The following is a 16,770-nucleotide window of genomic DNA, read 5'->3' as shown; positions in this document are numbered from 1 at the left end:
AAGCTAGTCGTGGTCACCATCTCATATCACCTGTCCCCACACACATGTGGTGTGTGGTTGGTGAGGGAAGCCCACAGGATTTGAGGCTCCTCAGGAGTATTCTGGAAGGGAAACGGCGCCATTGAGGGTCCGTCTAGGAGAGCAACATGCCCTTTGGTTTTTCTGCTTGCATTTGACCCCCTGCTCTTCAGCAAGTCATGGGTGAGAATGAGGGGCTGCCTACGGGTTAGTTAAATGCACTTTGAGCACCCTCGATTACTAGTAGACAGGGAAATGTAGGTTAGGACGTGATTGGCAGTGTAGAGCGCTAGGCCACTGAAAAGGCCCCTGTCCCTCCTGAGGGTGTCCCCACACCCCCGTGACCTCTCACTGGGCCTGAGGCTGGGCTACACTAATGAGCTACCTTTTGCCCTTCAGCTTCCTTCCACTGTATAGCCTGATGTGTTTTGCCACGTGAGTGTGCGCCGTAGGCTTGTCCCCCTGGTCTTGGTCCAGTGTCTCATCTTTGCACCTCTCTCACAACTCCTATCAGAGTTTGTTTCTGATGGAAGAGGTTCACATGGTAGAGAAAAAGCCAGCCAGCCCTCACATCAAGATAGAGGTGAAAAATGCCACCTTGGCATGGGACTCCTCCCACTCCAGTATCCAGAACTCACCCAAGCTGACCCCCAAAACGAAAAAAGACAAGAGGGCTGCCAGGGGCAAGAAAGAGAAGGGGAGACAGCTGCAGCGTGCCGAGCAGCAGGCCGTGCTGGCAGAGCAGAAAGGCCACCTCCTCCTGGACAGTGAGCAGCCCAGCCCCGAGGAGGACGAGGGCAAGCACATCCACCTGGGAAGCCTCCGCCTGCAGAGGACACTATACAGCATCGACTTGGAAATTGAGGAGGTAAGCTGGTGCCTCCTGTCCCCACCCGCACCCCGTCTGACTGTGGGTATCTGCAGGCCTCCTTCCCACAAGAGCAGACAGCCATCTTCCTTGCACCAGGGTACCCGTGGGCTGGGCCTGGGCTAGTTGGTGTGCAACTAAGGAGATGTGGCCAGCTCCAGCTCCTCAAAGGAGTAGTTAGGCATCTAACAGTAGAACTTCCTACCAAGGACAGATAGTAAAACAGTACAATGCATGGTCTGTCAGATGGTGATAAGGGCCCTGCGGATGAGAGAGTGCTGGGGCCTGGAGCAGGTGCAATTTAAATAGGCTGCCTGAGGGAGGGTGTCATTTAAAAAGTGGTATTTGAGCAAAGGCTGGAAAGACATGAGTAGGGGAGCCGTGTGGGTATCTGGAGGAAGAACATTCCAGGCAGAGGGAACAGAAGCAGAGGCCCTGAGTCTGCAGCTTGCCTGTTCCCCAGCAGTGAGCATGGGAGAGGAGGGCAGATGCTGGGGGCCGAGAGAAGGTTGGGATACCAGAGCCTCCTGCTGTGACTTTGCCGTTACTCTGAGTGGGAGGAGAGGCCGTGTGAGGGGTTGGAGGAGAATGATAGGATCTGACTTCTGTATCCTCTGGATCCAGAGCCAGACAGAAGAGAGAACAAAAAGCTCCTGCTCTTGAAAGCTGTCAACAAGAGCAGGAGAGGGTGCCTCGTGACAGCACCTGAAACCACTAGTGTAGGTCATCATTGGTCATCCCACACATCCATTTTTGACTTCAGTTAACTCTTAACCACGGGCTTCTTATTTAATAATGATGTTCTTGATCATTGAGGCAGCTCTATTACATTTCTCATCAGCCCTGTTAGAGCATTATTCTTCATTCAGCTTGAAATGTACTCTCTGCTTTCTGTCCGAGCCTCCTCCTGCCCTTCAGAGCCCACAGCCACATGACAGACCTTTAGCTGTTTTTGGGGGGGGGGGGTCTTATTCTTCCAGCCCCCACTTCAGGGTGGGGAAGGGAAGTTAATGTTCGCCCAGGGCACTTCATTGTTGCTATCTCTGTTAGTCCCGTGGAGTCCAGAGAACAGAGCTTTCTCTGTGTAAACCTCACTGACGTGAGCAGAGATCCAGCCTTTGACTTGGTCTCCTCATTACCATCAGGCTGTAATCTTTCAGACTCCAGGGCCATGTCAGAAACTTTGTCCAACGTACTTAGCCCAAGATACTGTACTTGGTTTTATAAAGATCACTCCTTCCCTCAAGTTGCTCTGTGAGAGACAGACTATGGAAGTGACCCGATTACGAGTGCACGGTTGACAGGTGTTAGTGGAGCTGGAGTTCCACTCCAGACCTGGCTGCCCCCAGGATCCATGCTCTCCTGCACACCACTCTCCCTTCCTTTGCTGCAGGACTGGTTGCTAAGCAAGTGGCCCTTTTGAAATCATTTGCCCGTTCTTAAAAACTTTGACCACCGCCTGTTGAGAACTCATTATTTTGCCTGGAGGTACTCAGTTAATCACAACCTTTTCCCCCTTGCTTTTAAGTGGGATTGATGGTTTCAGTAGTCTCCAGATTCTTAGAAATGTTTTGTAGAAAAATGGAAACAACAGTGCACATAGTTTTTATTGAAAATAATTTGTAGACTGTAGAGGAAAACATCATATAAAATGAAATGAAAACCAACAAAATAATTTTCAAGAGTTCTGCCCGCATTTCCAAAAACAACAAAAATCAATCATCACAAAACATGGGTCACCAAAAAAGTAAGAAAGAGGCTGCTGGGCTTTTCTAAAAGTGGTGTGGGATACCTTCCTGTGTGTGGCTTATTAAGTGTTCTGAAAGGCTTCCACATTTGTTCCCTCCCCCATATGCCCTGCAGAAGCCCTCTGAAGTAGTTGGCTGACAGGGAGGAGACAGGTAAGTGACTCGCCAGGATGATCCTTCCCCTGTTGATGGACTGTCGTGTTTTTCCTCGAAGAAGTCAGCAGTTCCTGGAGATAGTGGTCTCTGGCCCTTTCATGACCTTCCTTTCTCTGTGTGCTTTGTCCAGGGTAAACTGGTTGGAATCTGCGGCAGTGTGGGAAGTGGAAAAACCTCTCTGATTTCAGCCATTTTAGGCCAGGTAATACTTTGTTTTGTCCTTTTCTGCTTCTTTCTCTGGAATGTGCCGCACAAGAGTCCTGGGAAGAATGAGCTGACTTCCCGAAGAGACTCAGGAGCGATAGAAGCAAAGTGAACCCTTGGTCTGTGTCCTGCATCCTGCCCTGATCCCCATGTTCCCGCCCCTTATCAGCATCGTATCTGGGAGTGGGGTCAGTGGGTGCCTGAGGAGTGACTGACTGATATCTAGCTGGAGCCATCTCTTTCAGCTGCCTTCTTTTATTCAGCAAGTATTTATAGAGTGCTTTATGTATGCCAGACAGTGTGTTGGGAAATGTCAGAGATAAGCGGTAACACTCTGCCAACAGAGTGAGGAAGCCAGGCCTGCCAGCATTACCAGCCTCCCTGTCAGAGAGATTGCTGTCAGGATTTGATCTAGAAGTAAAGCTCCACAACGTTTACAACCTGACCATTGAAAGAATTATGCCCTTGGGAGTTGATGGCCTAGCTGGGGAGCTGTGCCTTCCAAACACACAAGCATTGCACGGAGCAGAGAGTGAATGGTTCACAGAGGGCCCAGCAGGGGGCTGTCAGGGTTTAGAGTGGAGGCCGGGACAAGGATCATCCAGCTGAGGCAAATGGTCTTTTCCTGTGTTTTAAAATTGAATGCTAGGGAAAATAAACAAGGAATTTCCACCTGCTTTTTTTTTTCCTAAGATTATCTTTATTTATTTGATAGACAGTGATTACAAGTAGACAGAGAGGCAGGCAGAGAGAGTGAGGGGGAAGCAAGATCTCCCTGAGCAGAGCCTGATGCAGGTCTTGATCCAAGGACCCTGGGATCATGACCTGAGCCGAAGGCAGAGGCTTTAACCCACTGAGCCACCCAGGCCCCCCTCCACCTGCTTTTATTTATTTTTTTTTTTTCCCTTTTTTTTTTCCCCCACCTGCTTTTAATCTTGAATCAGACTAGCTTGACTCTGGTGGTCGAGATGAGGATAAGCAAGCTTATTCTCACCTGCCTATGGATAAGGTCCAATGAGTCATTTCTCCATATTGAGGAAATTAGACACCGGCAAGATGGCGCTGGGGAAGGTTGTTTTATAGTGTCCCCCTTATGGAATATTTTGTTTGGTACAGTGTCGCTCTCACAGTTGTTGGAAGCGTGGCTCTCCCCGTGAGCAGTGATCCCCAGTGTGGTCTGAGGAAGGCCTGCTCCCAAATCATCTGGAACCACAGCCCCTCCGCCCCCACACTGCTTTGTGAGAGTGCAGTAGGACTCAGCCCTTGGTCTTTGCAGACAGCCAAAGCCTCCTAGGGATGCTGATCATTTCTGGGTCAGATGTAAGGGTCCATGATGAGAAACATAGGGGAAATGAAGGGAGAGGTGGTACTGAGTGGGTGATGGTTAGGGTGAAGACAGAATGGGACTTTGCTTCAAGGCCACATCCTGACAGCGATCTCTCTGGGACAAGGAGGCTGGTAATGCTGGTGGGCCTGACTTCTGTGAGTTTCACTCCTTGTTGGCTTTCTGCAGTATGGCTATTCATGCCACAGCAGCTAGAAGAGTTGAATTTCCACAGGAGACCCTCCATGGGTTTCTGAACGCTTTGGGTGCAGACAGTGGGCCGACCAGTTTGTGGGGAGTTGGTACCACTGTAGTGGTGGGTACACCCACGTACGTACACTGTGCGTTAACGGTGTTGGAGAGGACAAGCTTGGATGTGCAGGCTGGGTAACTAAACTTTGTTTCAAGCTAGCACATTCCTGACCCAGGACCAACGTCTACTGTCCGTCCCAAAAGGAACCCTGAAAGAGGACAAAAAGCATAAATCTTATCAGTCACTGTGGCTGAAAACACAGTCAAAGCTCGGGGCTCATCACGCAGTCTCTTCCTGTTGAATGAGAGGGTCCATCCTCATTAAATGGATACTCTGTAATAGTAGTTGATGTCTAACGATTTTCTTCCTCTTTGGTCCTCATTTTACAGAAGCAGCTGCTTTAGCCAACAGCCTGGATTAATTAATTCTATAGATGAACTGTGGCAGGAACTAGCTCTAAATCCTTGCAGCACCCTCCCCAAGGGACTTCTGAGAGAGCCTTCCGCTCCAGTCCTTCCCTTAGTTAAAAGAGTTTGCAATTAGGAAGAAAGGGTAACTTATGGGTTGCTGAATGAAGTGTTTGTTCGCTCCAGTCATAGATTACGTGAGATTCCGATCACACATAAGCAAGGAGAACTTTTATTTTCTTTGCTGCTGTAGCTCGCTGTCAAACAAAGTCGAGATCAGGATTCGGGTCCAAAAAAACATCCAAGGAAATTCCCCAAACTTTGAACTCCGTTGTGGAATTGTGGGGGGTTCTGTTGGCTTAGGGTGGTGGTTTTGCATCATGATGCCATTGGATGGTGTCTGTCTCCCTAGATGACACTTCTAGAGGGCAGCATTGCAGTCAGTGGAACCTTCGCTTATGTGGCCCAGCAGGCCTGGATCCTCAATGCCACTCTGAGAGACAACATCCTCTTTGGGAAGGAATTTGATGAAGAAAGGCAAGGAATGTTTGGTTTCTGTCATGCTTTCCATCTTGGCCATGTGAGATGCAAGGCAGCCCACGTCAGCAGGCTCTACTTCCAATCCGGTCCCTGATGCCAAGTCTCTTTATGTCCCTCAGATACAACTCTGTGCTGAACAGCTGCTGCCTGAGGCCCGACCTGGCCATTCTTCCCAACAGTGACTTGACTGAGGTACAGATCTTCTGCCCCTGGTGGGGCAGTGTGTTGAGCGGAGAGGAAGATGGGTGGCAGGCCAGTGCCAGAGTCACCTCCTAGTAATGTGTCTTAAATGTGGGAGTGGCTACACAGGGAGTTTAGCTTTCATTGGGACTTTGCGTTCAGAAAGCTCTTGTTCCTTAAGGCAAGGTTATCAACACTACTTGTTTTAAGCATATAAATATTTCTCATGTCATGTGTTTGTTTTTTTTTTTTTTTTGAAAGGGAGAGTGTATGTGAATATATGTGCACATGGTGGGGGTCGGGGGAGAGATGGAAGGAGAGGGGGAAAGAGAGAATCTGCTCAGTGCAGAGCCAGACATGGGGCTTGATCTCACAACCCTGAGGTCATGCATGCCCTGCACCCAAATCAAGAGTGGGACGCTTAACCGACTGAGCCACCCAGGCACCCTCTATGTCATGTGGATTTTAAACAAAATCCCATTGTTGGTTCAGAGTCAATGTTCTCTACAGTGTTTTAAAAACCGTAAGTCAAGTATGTGCTTGTTGAGGTTCTTCTCTGAACTTCATTCTGCCAGCCAACCTCCTTACTCATAACACAGTTAGTAAGGAGCCCTCTTCAATTAGAAAGAGAGAGGAATTAGCCCAAAACCTCTTTCTTTGGCTCTCTGCCCCAGAGCAATTTGCAGAGGTGTGTCTTTGGCATTGGCTTGTGTTCTTTGGTGGGGACACTTGTTTCCCATGACCTGCCCTGAAAGTCTCCGGAGCTGGCATTTTATCCAGCTGACTTCAGTTAAATCCTTCAAACCAGATTTGGTACATGGTTTCATTAGTTCACTGGTTCTCAAATTTTAGTCCCTAGACCCATAGTGGATAAGCACCAACCGTGTTATTGGGAGCTGGTTAGCAATGCAGATTTTTGGGCTCACCCTACACCTACTGAGTCAGAAACTCTAGGGGCAGGGCCCAACCATCTGTTTCAGCAAGCCTTGTGGGGAATCCTGATACATGCTCCAATTTGAAAACTCTCAATTCAATGAATTTTTTTTTTTTTAAGGACAAGTTCTTTTTCCTGTTTGTTTTTTAGTTACACAGCCAGTTACCATTTGACAATTGATTTATTCTTGTGTTCATTTAGTAACATTTACCAGAGGCTTGTCATATGCCAGCTCCATGTGTAGAAGCTGCTGGGCACTGGGAGTATAAGGGAATCAGATAATGATCGTGCCCTCAAAAAGCTTACAGTTGACAAATAACTATCAAATAAGCTGAGAAAAGCTTTCAAAACTTAAATTTTTTTTTTTTTTAAAAAGAGTCCCCTTTCTTTTGGGCAGTAGTAGAGATGGGGGTGGGGGAGGTCTCACAGAGGAGAGGGTGCTGGAGCTGAGCAGATACAATACAGAAAAGGCATGACAGTAGCATGAGGATTCATAATGGACACACTATTCAAAATGGCATAGATGCCAGCAAGCAGAAGAGAGGTTGTCTGGCAGTGGAGGCTGAGAGCTGCTGCAGAGCCAGGTGGTGGAGGAGCCTGCTTTCTATGACATGTTGGCTTAGGTTTTATTTTGTAGGGCTCTTGAAAGAGAGTTTTAAGCGAGGGTGGGACATGGTCAGCTTCATGCTTTGGAAAGATCTTTCTGCCCCCAGAGAATGGATTGTAGTGGTATGTCAAAGGGGAGTTCTGGAAGAAGCAGAGTTGTCTTCCTCTGGGCTGGCACAGTTCCAGCGTGGGCCCTGGAGGGTCAGAGTGGCACGTCTTCTGGGGGGGCCAGGGGAGTTCGGTAGAAGGAGCGGGTTTGGGTGGAGCCGAGGAGCAGTGACCGGAAGGATCGCTGAGCTTGGTGCTGAGGCTTCCCTGTGCTTTCTGGACTCTCGTAGATTGGCGAGCGAGGAGCGAACCTGAGTGGTGGGCAGCGCCAAAGGATCAGCCTGGCCCGGGCCTTGTACAGTGACCGGGACATCTACATCCTGGATGACCCCCTCAGTGCCTTAGATGCCCACGTGGGCAACCACATCTTCAACAGTGCTATCCAGAAACACCTCAAGTCCAAGACGGTTCTGTTTGTCACCCACCAGTTACAGGTATGTGGCGTTCTTCCCCAGGCTGCCCACCCCGGCTTAGGAAATCAGAGACAGGGAAGTGGGCTTGGTTCAGGTCCCTCGGTGGAACTCCTTAGAGCTTCCTGGAATCATCAGTGTTTATTTCCTCAGCAAATAGCCCCTTGGCCCAGTGTACCAATAAAGCTTCTGTACCGATGTACCAGATGGCCATCTGAATTAGAGATCCTTGGAGCCCGTTAGCTTTTGCATATAAATCAGTAAGTAAAAGGGCTGAGAGGAGTAGGCTGCAACTGGAGTTTGGGCAGAGGGAGTTTGGAAAGCATCATGTTAGTATCTGTATTCAAGTGGGAACTGTTTAAGGAAAACAAGCTCTTTTCCCTCTGTCATGCCAAGACAAGCAGCCACTTGGGAGAACAGCTCCAGGATGTTGCTATCTGCTTTGCATATGTTGTCAGGTCTAGGGGGCTCATCCCCCATCCTGCTGCAGAAAATCTGTAACTGTGTTTCTGGGCACGGCAAAGGGGTGCGAAGTTTAGTGCAAGTCTCATGTGGCTCTGTCGACAGATCTGTGTCAAAAACCGGAGGCGTTGCTCTTTGAACCGCATCACGAGGCGCAGTAAACTAAAGCAGGGCTTTCTCACTCTTGGCACTATTGCCATTTGGGGCCAGATGCAGAGGGCCATCCTGTTCATTGCTGGCCTCTATCCACTAGATGACAGTGGCCTCCAGCCTCCATTGTAGCAACCGAAAAGGGCTCCAGAGTGTGCTAGATGTGCCCTGGGAGGCTCAGTTGACTCTAGATGAGAACCCCTGAAGCGGGGAGCAGCGGGGAGGGGGCTGTTGAATGTGTTTGCGCCACTGTCTGCAACACCGCGTCGTCCCTGGCTTTGTCTCCAGTACCTGGCGGATTGTGATGAAGTGATCTTCATGAAGGAGGGCTGCATTACAGAAAGAGGCACCCACGAGGAACTGATGAACTTGAATGGTGATTATGCCACCATCTTTAACAACCTGTTGCTGGGAGAGACTCCCCCGGTTGAGGTAAGATTCGCACGGCGTTTGTGGGCATCGCCTTTTTTCTAGCAAGGGAGACGTGACCACAGCCAGTGATGGAGAGATCTCAGCTGAACTCCGTGTCCGTGTCTCATTGGCAGGGGCCCTGTTTTCTGGTGACCAAACCCCCATGCTTAGCTCACATGCTGGTGCTGCTACACAAGAGCAGGATAATGGGGCTGGTGGGTCGGTGGTTTCTGCCACTGAGAACTTATTAGTGAAGCAATGACAGGGAGAAGGATTTGGGCTCAGTGTGTGCTGTTGTTCATTCGTGACTGAGCTTCCTAAACTGTCATTCCTGAATGAAAATTAGGAAGCTCCTTTTTAAATAAACAAGTGAATAAGGAATGGTGGGGAGAGAAATGTTGCATACATTTGGAAATGATCCCTGATGCCTTGGCTGCCTACTTTGGCCCTCATTAGCTGACATCTACTGTGTCCCAGTTATTGGGTTGGACACGTCATAGGTGTCATCCCATGTAGTCATCTTAATGGAGCTCTGTAGCAAAGTAGGATTATCCCCCACTTGTATAGCTGAGGCAGTGGAAGGTCAGAAACCTTAAGAGCTCACAGTCAAGGGCGGTTTGACGTCACTGTGCTCCTCAACCTCACCATCCTCCCTCTTGTGGCGCAACACAGAAAGATGGCGGCTTTCCATGGCTTTCCTCTGGGCTTCAGGTTAGGCCAAAACAGGGGTTGTTTAGACAGAGCTAGCCAATGAGGTTGTTTTTCCTTCTTGTCACCCTGCTCTCATTTTGAGTTCCTTATTCTGTGGTCCCCTGGTATTGTAGGGGCACACTCATGCACTCAGCCAGGCTAAAGGCTACTTCTTAGCTACCAGGTCATTTGATGTCTGCACAGGATCAAAGCAGAGTTACTGGGACCTCTCACAAACAGTACGACTCGTGACTAGTGTGTTTAGGCCTCCGGGAATAACGAGCATTCCAGAGAATCACTGGCAATGTCCACAGAGATGCCCGTATCCACATGTGGATTTCATGATCTCTCGCTCTGACCCTCGGGGTGCTTTGGACTCTTCAGAAGTTTTCCTCCTCACTGGAGACGTGGAGGGGGGAAATGAGAGGGAGAGAAGTTAAATTAGGAAATGTCCGAGGAGCAAAAGAATATTGAGAGTCAGTGGACTGCAGCAGAGAGAGCACGCCTTAGGAACGTCACTTAACTTTCCTGAGCTTCGGTTTCCTCATCTTAAAAATGGGGGTGGCAGGGCACCTGGGTGGCTCAGTCGGTTAAGCATCTGTCTTCAGCTCAGGTCATGATCCTGGAGTGCCGGGATCAAGTCCTGCATTGGACTCCCTGCTGAGCGGGTGGTCTCCTTCTCTCTCTGAACATACCCCTCTCGTGCTCACTGGCTCTCATTCTCTCTCTCAAATAAATAAATAAAATCCTTTAAAAAAAAAATGGGGATGACACCTGCTTCTTAGAGTTGTTGCATAGTTAAATGAAATAATATATAATCTTACCTTAGTAAGTGGTCAGCAAATGATCATTTTCTCTTTAGTGCATTTTTTCACACACAACAGTGAATACAAAACTTAGATCCCCATCTTGTGTTCTGTCATGACTTTAAATTTTACATGGTTTTCTGGGTTGTTTTTTTTTCACTGTCAGTTTAAAAAGCCTAGTTGAAGAGCAAGCTGACAAGAACATAGAATTAAATGTAGTAAGCTCAGGATGCCTGACTGACTTAGTCAGTAGAGCACGGGACTGTTGATCTCAAGGTTGTAGGCTTGTTTTGTTTTTTTAAAGATTTATTTATTTGAGAGAGAGAGAGTGCAGAGGGAAAGGGAGAGAGAATCCCAAGCAGAGTCCCCACTGAGCACAGAGCCCAACTCGGGGTTTGATCCCATGACCCTGAGATCATGACCTAAGTGGAAACCAAGAGTCAGATGCTCAGTCGACTATGCTACCCAGGCACCTTGGGGTTATAGGTTTGAGCCCCACATTGGGTGTAGAGACTACTTAAAAGTAAAATCTTTTAAGAAATAAATGTGAACTATATTAAGGGAATTTTTTATATAAAAATAAGAACTTGAGAATGGGAGCATATAGTCTCAATTATCTCAGGTTCAATCTGGTGAATGTTTATGAAGTCCCTTTATGCCCTATTGTGGGCAGTGCTTGGTGCTAGAGCTGGTATTGGTTACCACCATGAGTCAGATGTCATCTCATCCTTGAGGGGCTCGCGGTCTCCTAGGGAAGACTGATGCTCTTACACTCTTACAGGGAACCGTAACACCAACTCACGTTTGCAGCAACATGCTATCACAGAGTCCAAACCCAGTGCCTGGGAGAACAGGAGAAGCTGTGAATTCATCCTACAGGAGTCTAAGTTGCCTCAGGAAGGATTTAAGATTTGACTCCCTCTGAATGGGAAACAACTGTAACTGAGTTAGGGTGAGGGGAGGGGCATTCCAAGTGAAGAACCAGGGTGGACAGAGGCCCAGAAGTGGGGAGTGGCAGTGTGGTGTGAGGAATGGTGTGAAATCCAGTGTGGCTGGAGAGTAGAAGCCACGGGAATAGGAGAGGAACATATGGAGGTAGGCTAGGGCCAGAATGTGGAGGTTTTGCAAAACCAGGCTGAGTTTGAGTGTATCCTGTGGTAGCAGTGGGAAATGGTCAGATGTATGATTGGATTTAGTGATGTGGAGATCAGAGATGAGAGGAAAGGAAATGACCCCAGCCCTAATACTTTGGGCAAGTTGGGAGGGGAGGAGAGCATTGGGAAGAACAATGTCGATGAAATAACAGGATCGGAACCCAGCTCTCAAGGACCGAAGGACTTGAGGAAGCACAAGAAAGTGGCCCTTTTAAGAGGTTGGGTGTATCTCTTCTCAAGAATAGCAGCATCTTGAAGATGACTCTCCAGTATGTCCTGTGGACCTTGGTCTGAATGGCCATATTGTAACCAGTGACACTTTTTTTTTTAATATTAGATTAATTCGAAAAAAGAAACCAGTGGTTCACAGAAGAAATCACAAGACAAAGGTCCTAAAACAGGATCAGTAAAGAAGGAGAAAGCAGTGAAGCCAGAGGAAGGTAATGACCTTTTATGAGATTTTAGATTTGTCATTAAAGTTTATCGGAAAGTATGCCAAGTGGTAATTCATAATGTTTGACAGTATTGTGTGTTGTGGAGCCTCTGGCCTTATGTTTCTGGAATAATAAATTCTTGTATAATATTGGGAGATCATGAGGCCCCTTCTGTTTGCTTAAACAGACCAAAGCAGTTAAGAATGACCTTTATTTAATATTTTGCCTTCTCTATGCACTGTGGGTTGTGTCTGTGATCATAGCTGAGTCATCTTGAGTAAGGAGAAATGGCATGATGGTTAGAGGTACACCCATCCTCCTGTGATTCACCTGTGCTCTTTATTTATTTATTTTTTTTTTTAAAAGATTTTATTTCAGAGAGAGAGAGCAAGCATGGGCGGGGTGGGGAGTGCCCCTCACCTCTGCTGTTTAAACATCATGCCTTTGGCTTAGGTCATGATCCCAGAGTCCTGGAATCAAGCCCCGAATCAGGCTTCCTGCTCAGTGGGGAGTTTGCTACTGCCACTCCCTCTGCCCTCCATCCCCCTCGCCCCCCCCCGCCCCCCCCCCATGCTCTCTCTCTCAAATAAATAAATAAAATCTTAAAAAACAAAAGTCAGTGCCAGTCTATGGCTGGTTTAGTCACTAGAGCAAGCGACCCTTATGAGTTCAAGCCCCACGTCAGGTGTAGAGATCATTTAAAAATAAAAATCTTGAAGCACCTGGGTGGCTCAGTGGGTTAAGCCTCTGCCTTTGGCTCTGGTCATGGTCTCAGGGACCTGGGATGGAGCCCCGCATTGGGCTCTCTGTTCAGCAGGGAACCTGCTTCCCACCCCCCGCCTACTTGTGATCTCTCTCTGTCAAATAAATAAATAAAATCTTTACAAAATAAAAGTAAATAAAAAAATAAAAATCTTAAAAATAAAATAAAAGTCAGTGCCAGTCCAGGCAGAGATGTTCCAGCACCAGCAGTTCCTCCATCTTCAGTAGCTCCCCCGTTAGAATGATACCCTCCTGACTTTTTCTCATGAGGCTTCAGCTTACAGCACAGCTTTTTACTGCTTGGCTTTCACTGGCCAGAGGTCTGGCTCCAGGTTTCTTAAATCCTTTATCTTAAACTAAAGCAAATATTGAGACTTAGGAAAACTTTATAATGCCTCAGGCATTTTCACCTTTGTGAATTTTCGGCTGCGCTTATCAGTTTCCTGGAGGGAAAGAACAAAGAGCACAGCCCTGCGGTGAAACTCTTTTGTGAGGTCACCTCACATTAGGAATCCGGACTTTGGCCCAGGGCCTGTCTTCAGTTCCTTGTTCTTGAAACCACACAAATGTTTGGTGGGAGCAGTTGACCCTCCTGATTTAGCCGCTTCTCTCCTTCCTTTCCGCCACTCCCCTTCCTTTCCGTAAACCCGGCAGGAGATTCTGAATTGGGTGTGATTTGAGATACCTGTACACTGGCAAAACAGCCCAGAAGGCTGAGTCATCTAAGTCCCTGGCATCAGTAGTAGAACCCTGAGGGAACGTTTGTTCTCATCCACAGAGCCCCTGACCTGGATACTCAAAAGTCTTCATGTCCTCCAGGCACGTGAAGCTTGTTCCAAGATAATTGGACATTGCCCGTGATACAGAGACTCTGGCTTTTTGGAGGGCTGTTTCTCTGTGTTAGTCCATCAGCCTAAGTCACCTGACTACCCCCCCCTAACCCAGGGAGCTCTCGGGAGGGTACCCATTTGAGCCTCTCTCTCCTCTTCAGCCAGTCACGATGGCCTACTGAATTTACCTCCAAACCTCCAACCCCAGGGCCACGACCCTGGTTCTAGCCCCACCATCGTGCAGCTAGAGTGTTAGAGATGCATCTTTTTAAATCTGTCCCCCATGCAGACAGCTGAGAGGTCTAGTTAAAAATGGGAGACCCACCAACTCACTTTCCCATGGGAAGTCTTTCAGGGCCTCCCATTTCACAGCAGCGTTTCTTCATCTTGGTCCTGATAGCGCACATGTAGAAAATGCCATTAGTGTACGGGGCACTGAGACGCATGGACGAGACTTCTCCGACCATCCAGAGATCTGTACTCTGGGATTCAGACCTCCGCACACGTGTAGTCCATTCTCCTAAGAAGTTCTTGTCTGAAGGATGAAGTTTAGATGCCTTTGTCCTCTGACCACAGCCTCTGTAGTCAACCGTGTCTCCTGCCGCCTGTTAGGTGCACTTACTACTGATCCGGCCTTACTGAATTGGCTGGCTGTTTTCCCACTTCTGGGGCAGTGCCCACCTTTTCCCCACCGGGTCAGAGCTGGCATACCTTTTGAGACCATAGAGAGAGCAGAAAGTTTTTCTGAAACTGCTCCACCAAGAGGTTAGGTATTACTGGGTGTTCCCATGCTGTCTTGCATACATCTCCAGCATTGCATTTTAGCATATTTTATTGCCATTATGTGTTTGTTTTATCTGTGTGTCCTGCCAGACTGCGGAAGGACACTCCACCAGACCTTAAGGGCAGGGACATGGTCTTAACGGTCTTTGCTGCTGCTTCAGGGCCTCATCCTGGGCCCAGGGCATAGTGGTGCTTAGTAAATGTTCAGTGGAAGAATATTCTAGCAAGGATAAAAGAATTCTAATATAGACCCATGTGAAACTATAGGTTTTCTTTGATTTTGCACTTCTGTAGGTGACTTAGTTTTGGAAAAGTAGCTCTTTCCTGCTGAGTTCATGTTTCTGTTTTGTTTTTTCCTTACCTAGGGCAGCTGGTGCAACTGGAAGAGAAGGGGCAGGGTTCAGTGCCCTGGTCAGTGTATGGTGTCTATATCCAGGCCGCGGGGGGCCCCTTGGCTTTCCTGGTCATCATATCCCTTTTCATGCTGAATGTGGGCAGCACCGCCTTCAGCAATTGGTGGTTGAGTTACTGGATCAAACAAGGAAGTGGGGTAAGGTTCCTTGTTAATAGGAAAATTATATGTCTCGAGATGTGGCTGTTCCTTTGTATTCTCTGCCTCTTCTTGGGGAAACTGCTCTAATTTTGGCTGGAAAGAACTCATGAGTAAGGATTACCCAGGATGAAAAAATGAGCCCCTCATGTGGCCTCACAGGATAGTTGATCCCTGACCAATTCACGTTAGCAGCAGGACACCTGCAGGCCATCTGCCCTCCTCCACTAGAAAAAAGAGAAGTGGAGGGGCAAAGCCTGCCTTGCATTCACCACAGCCAGGCCCCATTGCCATTATCCTGCCCCTCCTTGGAGCTGAGAATGACCCTGAGAAGGAGTTCTTGGCTGTCCTTAGGAGTCCTGCCTCACAGAGCCTTGCCTCCAAACAGAACACCACAGTGACACATGGGAACAAGACGTCTGTGAGCGGCAGCATGAAGGACAACCCTCGCATGCAGTACTATGCCAGCATCTATGCCCTCTCCATGGTCGTCATGCTGATCCTGAAAGCCATTCGAGGAGTTGTCTTCGTCAAGGTATGCAGCGGTGGCTTCTCTGTCTACTCTCCCTAGTGACTGTGGTCAGCTTCTCTCAGATTAATTCAGAGCAGGGGAGCCCCTCTGAAGCAGGGCAGCCCTAGCTGAAGTGACCTGTATCCCTTTAGCCTCAGCCTCTTCTGAGTCCCCACCTCTTGCTTCTGTGACCATTTGCCCTTCTCCAGCTTTGCAAGGGCATGTCCCCTGGAGCTGTGACCTGGATAGACAGGAGCTGAGTCTGGAGAGTCCCTGGGTCACTGGGCCCTGATCACTTTGTCCTCTACTCCTCAGGGCACACTGCGAGCCTCCTCCCGGCTACATGACGAACTTTTCCGAAGGATCCTTCGAAGCCCTATGAAATTTTTTGACACCACCCCCACGGGGAGGATTCTCAACAGGTTTTCCAAAGACATGGATGAAGGTATTTCTCATGGCTTCATTTGTGTGCTGGGCCACAAGCTGTAGCTCCCTGTGCTCTGCAGCCTTCTAGATGACCCTCCAGGCATGCCCATTTGTCCATCCTTACGTTCTGCTGGGGGCCACACCAGGACCAGTTTAGTTTTAGACTTTTCTCCAGGTTGCAGCTTGTACTTGGGCTAAGGACCCACTTGATTTTCACCTGTCATCTAAGTTCTCATCTGACCTCACTTAAGCCGAAAACAAGTCGAGGCTGGAGTTGGCATAAATACTTTGTACGGGAGGATCTGAGATTCCAAAACATGTTTACTTTGGGGGTAGCACGTTGGTTCCTGGACACTTACAACCTCTGGCAGGTTTTCTGGGTGCCGCATGGGCTGTGCCAGCACCAGAACTCAGCTCCCTCTCATAGCCCAGAATAATAGTGATGGCCCCTGACATTTATCGTAGGCTTCCTGTGTAACCAGCCGTATGCCAGAGGTTCTAGATACATTATCCTCATCCTCACCAGAGCCCTGTGGGATGGGTATTGATTGACCCACTGAATACAGGGGAAAGTTGATGTCCAGAAAGATTAAATAACCTGCCCAAAAGTACACAGCTATTAGATAACAAAACTGGGAACTGAGCCCAGATCTTTTCAGCCTCAAGGTAATGCTTTTAGCTATCACCTATGGGCTGCCTCCAGGGGCATTTGTTTAGATGCTGATAAAGCCAGTGTAAAGCTGTGGCTGGAGGTAACAGGGGATCAGAACCATCACTGATCTACAGAACTAATTTGTACACACACACAGGCACTCAAATAAATGGAGAAAAGGTGGAAAGAAAAAAATCGGTACTAAGGACATGTCTGAGATTTTCATAAAGATACTTCAGCCAAAAAAAAAAAAAAGGCAGGGGGAGGTGGGGGGTGAGGAGATAGTCCAGAGGAAATGAAGAAAGTGTTCGTAACTTTTGAAGGTTCTACGCTCTTCTTTTGATTTTTGTGTATGCTTAAATTTTTCCATAGTAAAAACTTTCTCAAGTGTTA

General features: G+C 48.2%; 1 protein-coding gene across 9 annotated transcripts in view; it reads left to right on the top strand.

The window, feature by feature from the left end:
• The window catches only part of ABCC5 (ATP binding cassette subfamily C member 5), an 85,977-nt gene that overhangs the window by 43,019 nt on the left and 26,188 nt on the right, over window positions 1-16,770 (top strand). For all 9 annotated transcript variants that reach the window (XM_082692429.1, XM_082692439.1, XM_082692435.1 and 6 more), the window contains 10 exons: window positions 533-886; window positions 2,921-2,992; window positions 5,391-5,515; window positions 5,638-5,710; window positions 7,577-7,780; window positions 8,657-8,800; window positions 11,767-11,869; window positions 14,604-14,788; window positions 15,177-15,323; window positions 15,615-15,744. In XM_082692429.1, the coding sequence (XP_082548555.1) occupies window positions 533-886; window positions 2,921-2,992; window positions 5,391-5,515; window positions 5,638-5,710; window positions 7,577-7,780; window positions 8,657-8,800; window positions 11,767-11,869; window positions 14,604-14,788; window positions 15,177-15,323; window positions 15,615-15,744 (1,537 nt within the window). The remainder of the gene's footprint in view (window positions 1-532; window positions 887-2,920; window positions 2,993-5,390; window positions 5,516-5,637; window positions 5,711-7,576; window positions 7,781-8,656; window positions 8,801-11,766; window positions 11,870-14,603; window positions 14,789-15,176; window positions 15,324-15,614; window positions 15,745-16,770) is intronic.

Source organism: Mustela nivalis, assembly GCF_964662115.1.
Source record: "Mustela nivalis genome assembly, chromosome: 1".
NCBI classification, from domain to species: domain Eukaryota; kingdom Metazoa; phylum Chordata; class Mammalia; order Carnivora; family Mustelidae; genus Mustela; species Mustela nivalis.
The sequence above is the reverse complement of the archived record's forward strand: the minus strand, read 5'-3'. Positions and strand labels throughout refer to the sequence as shown.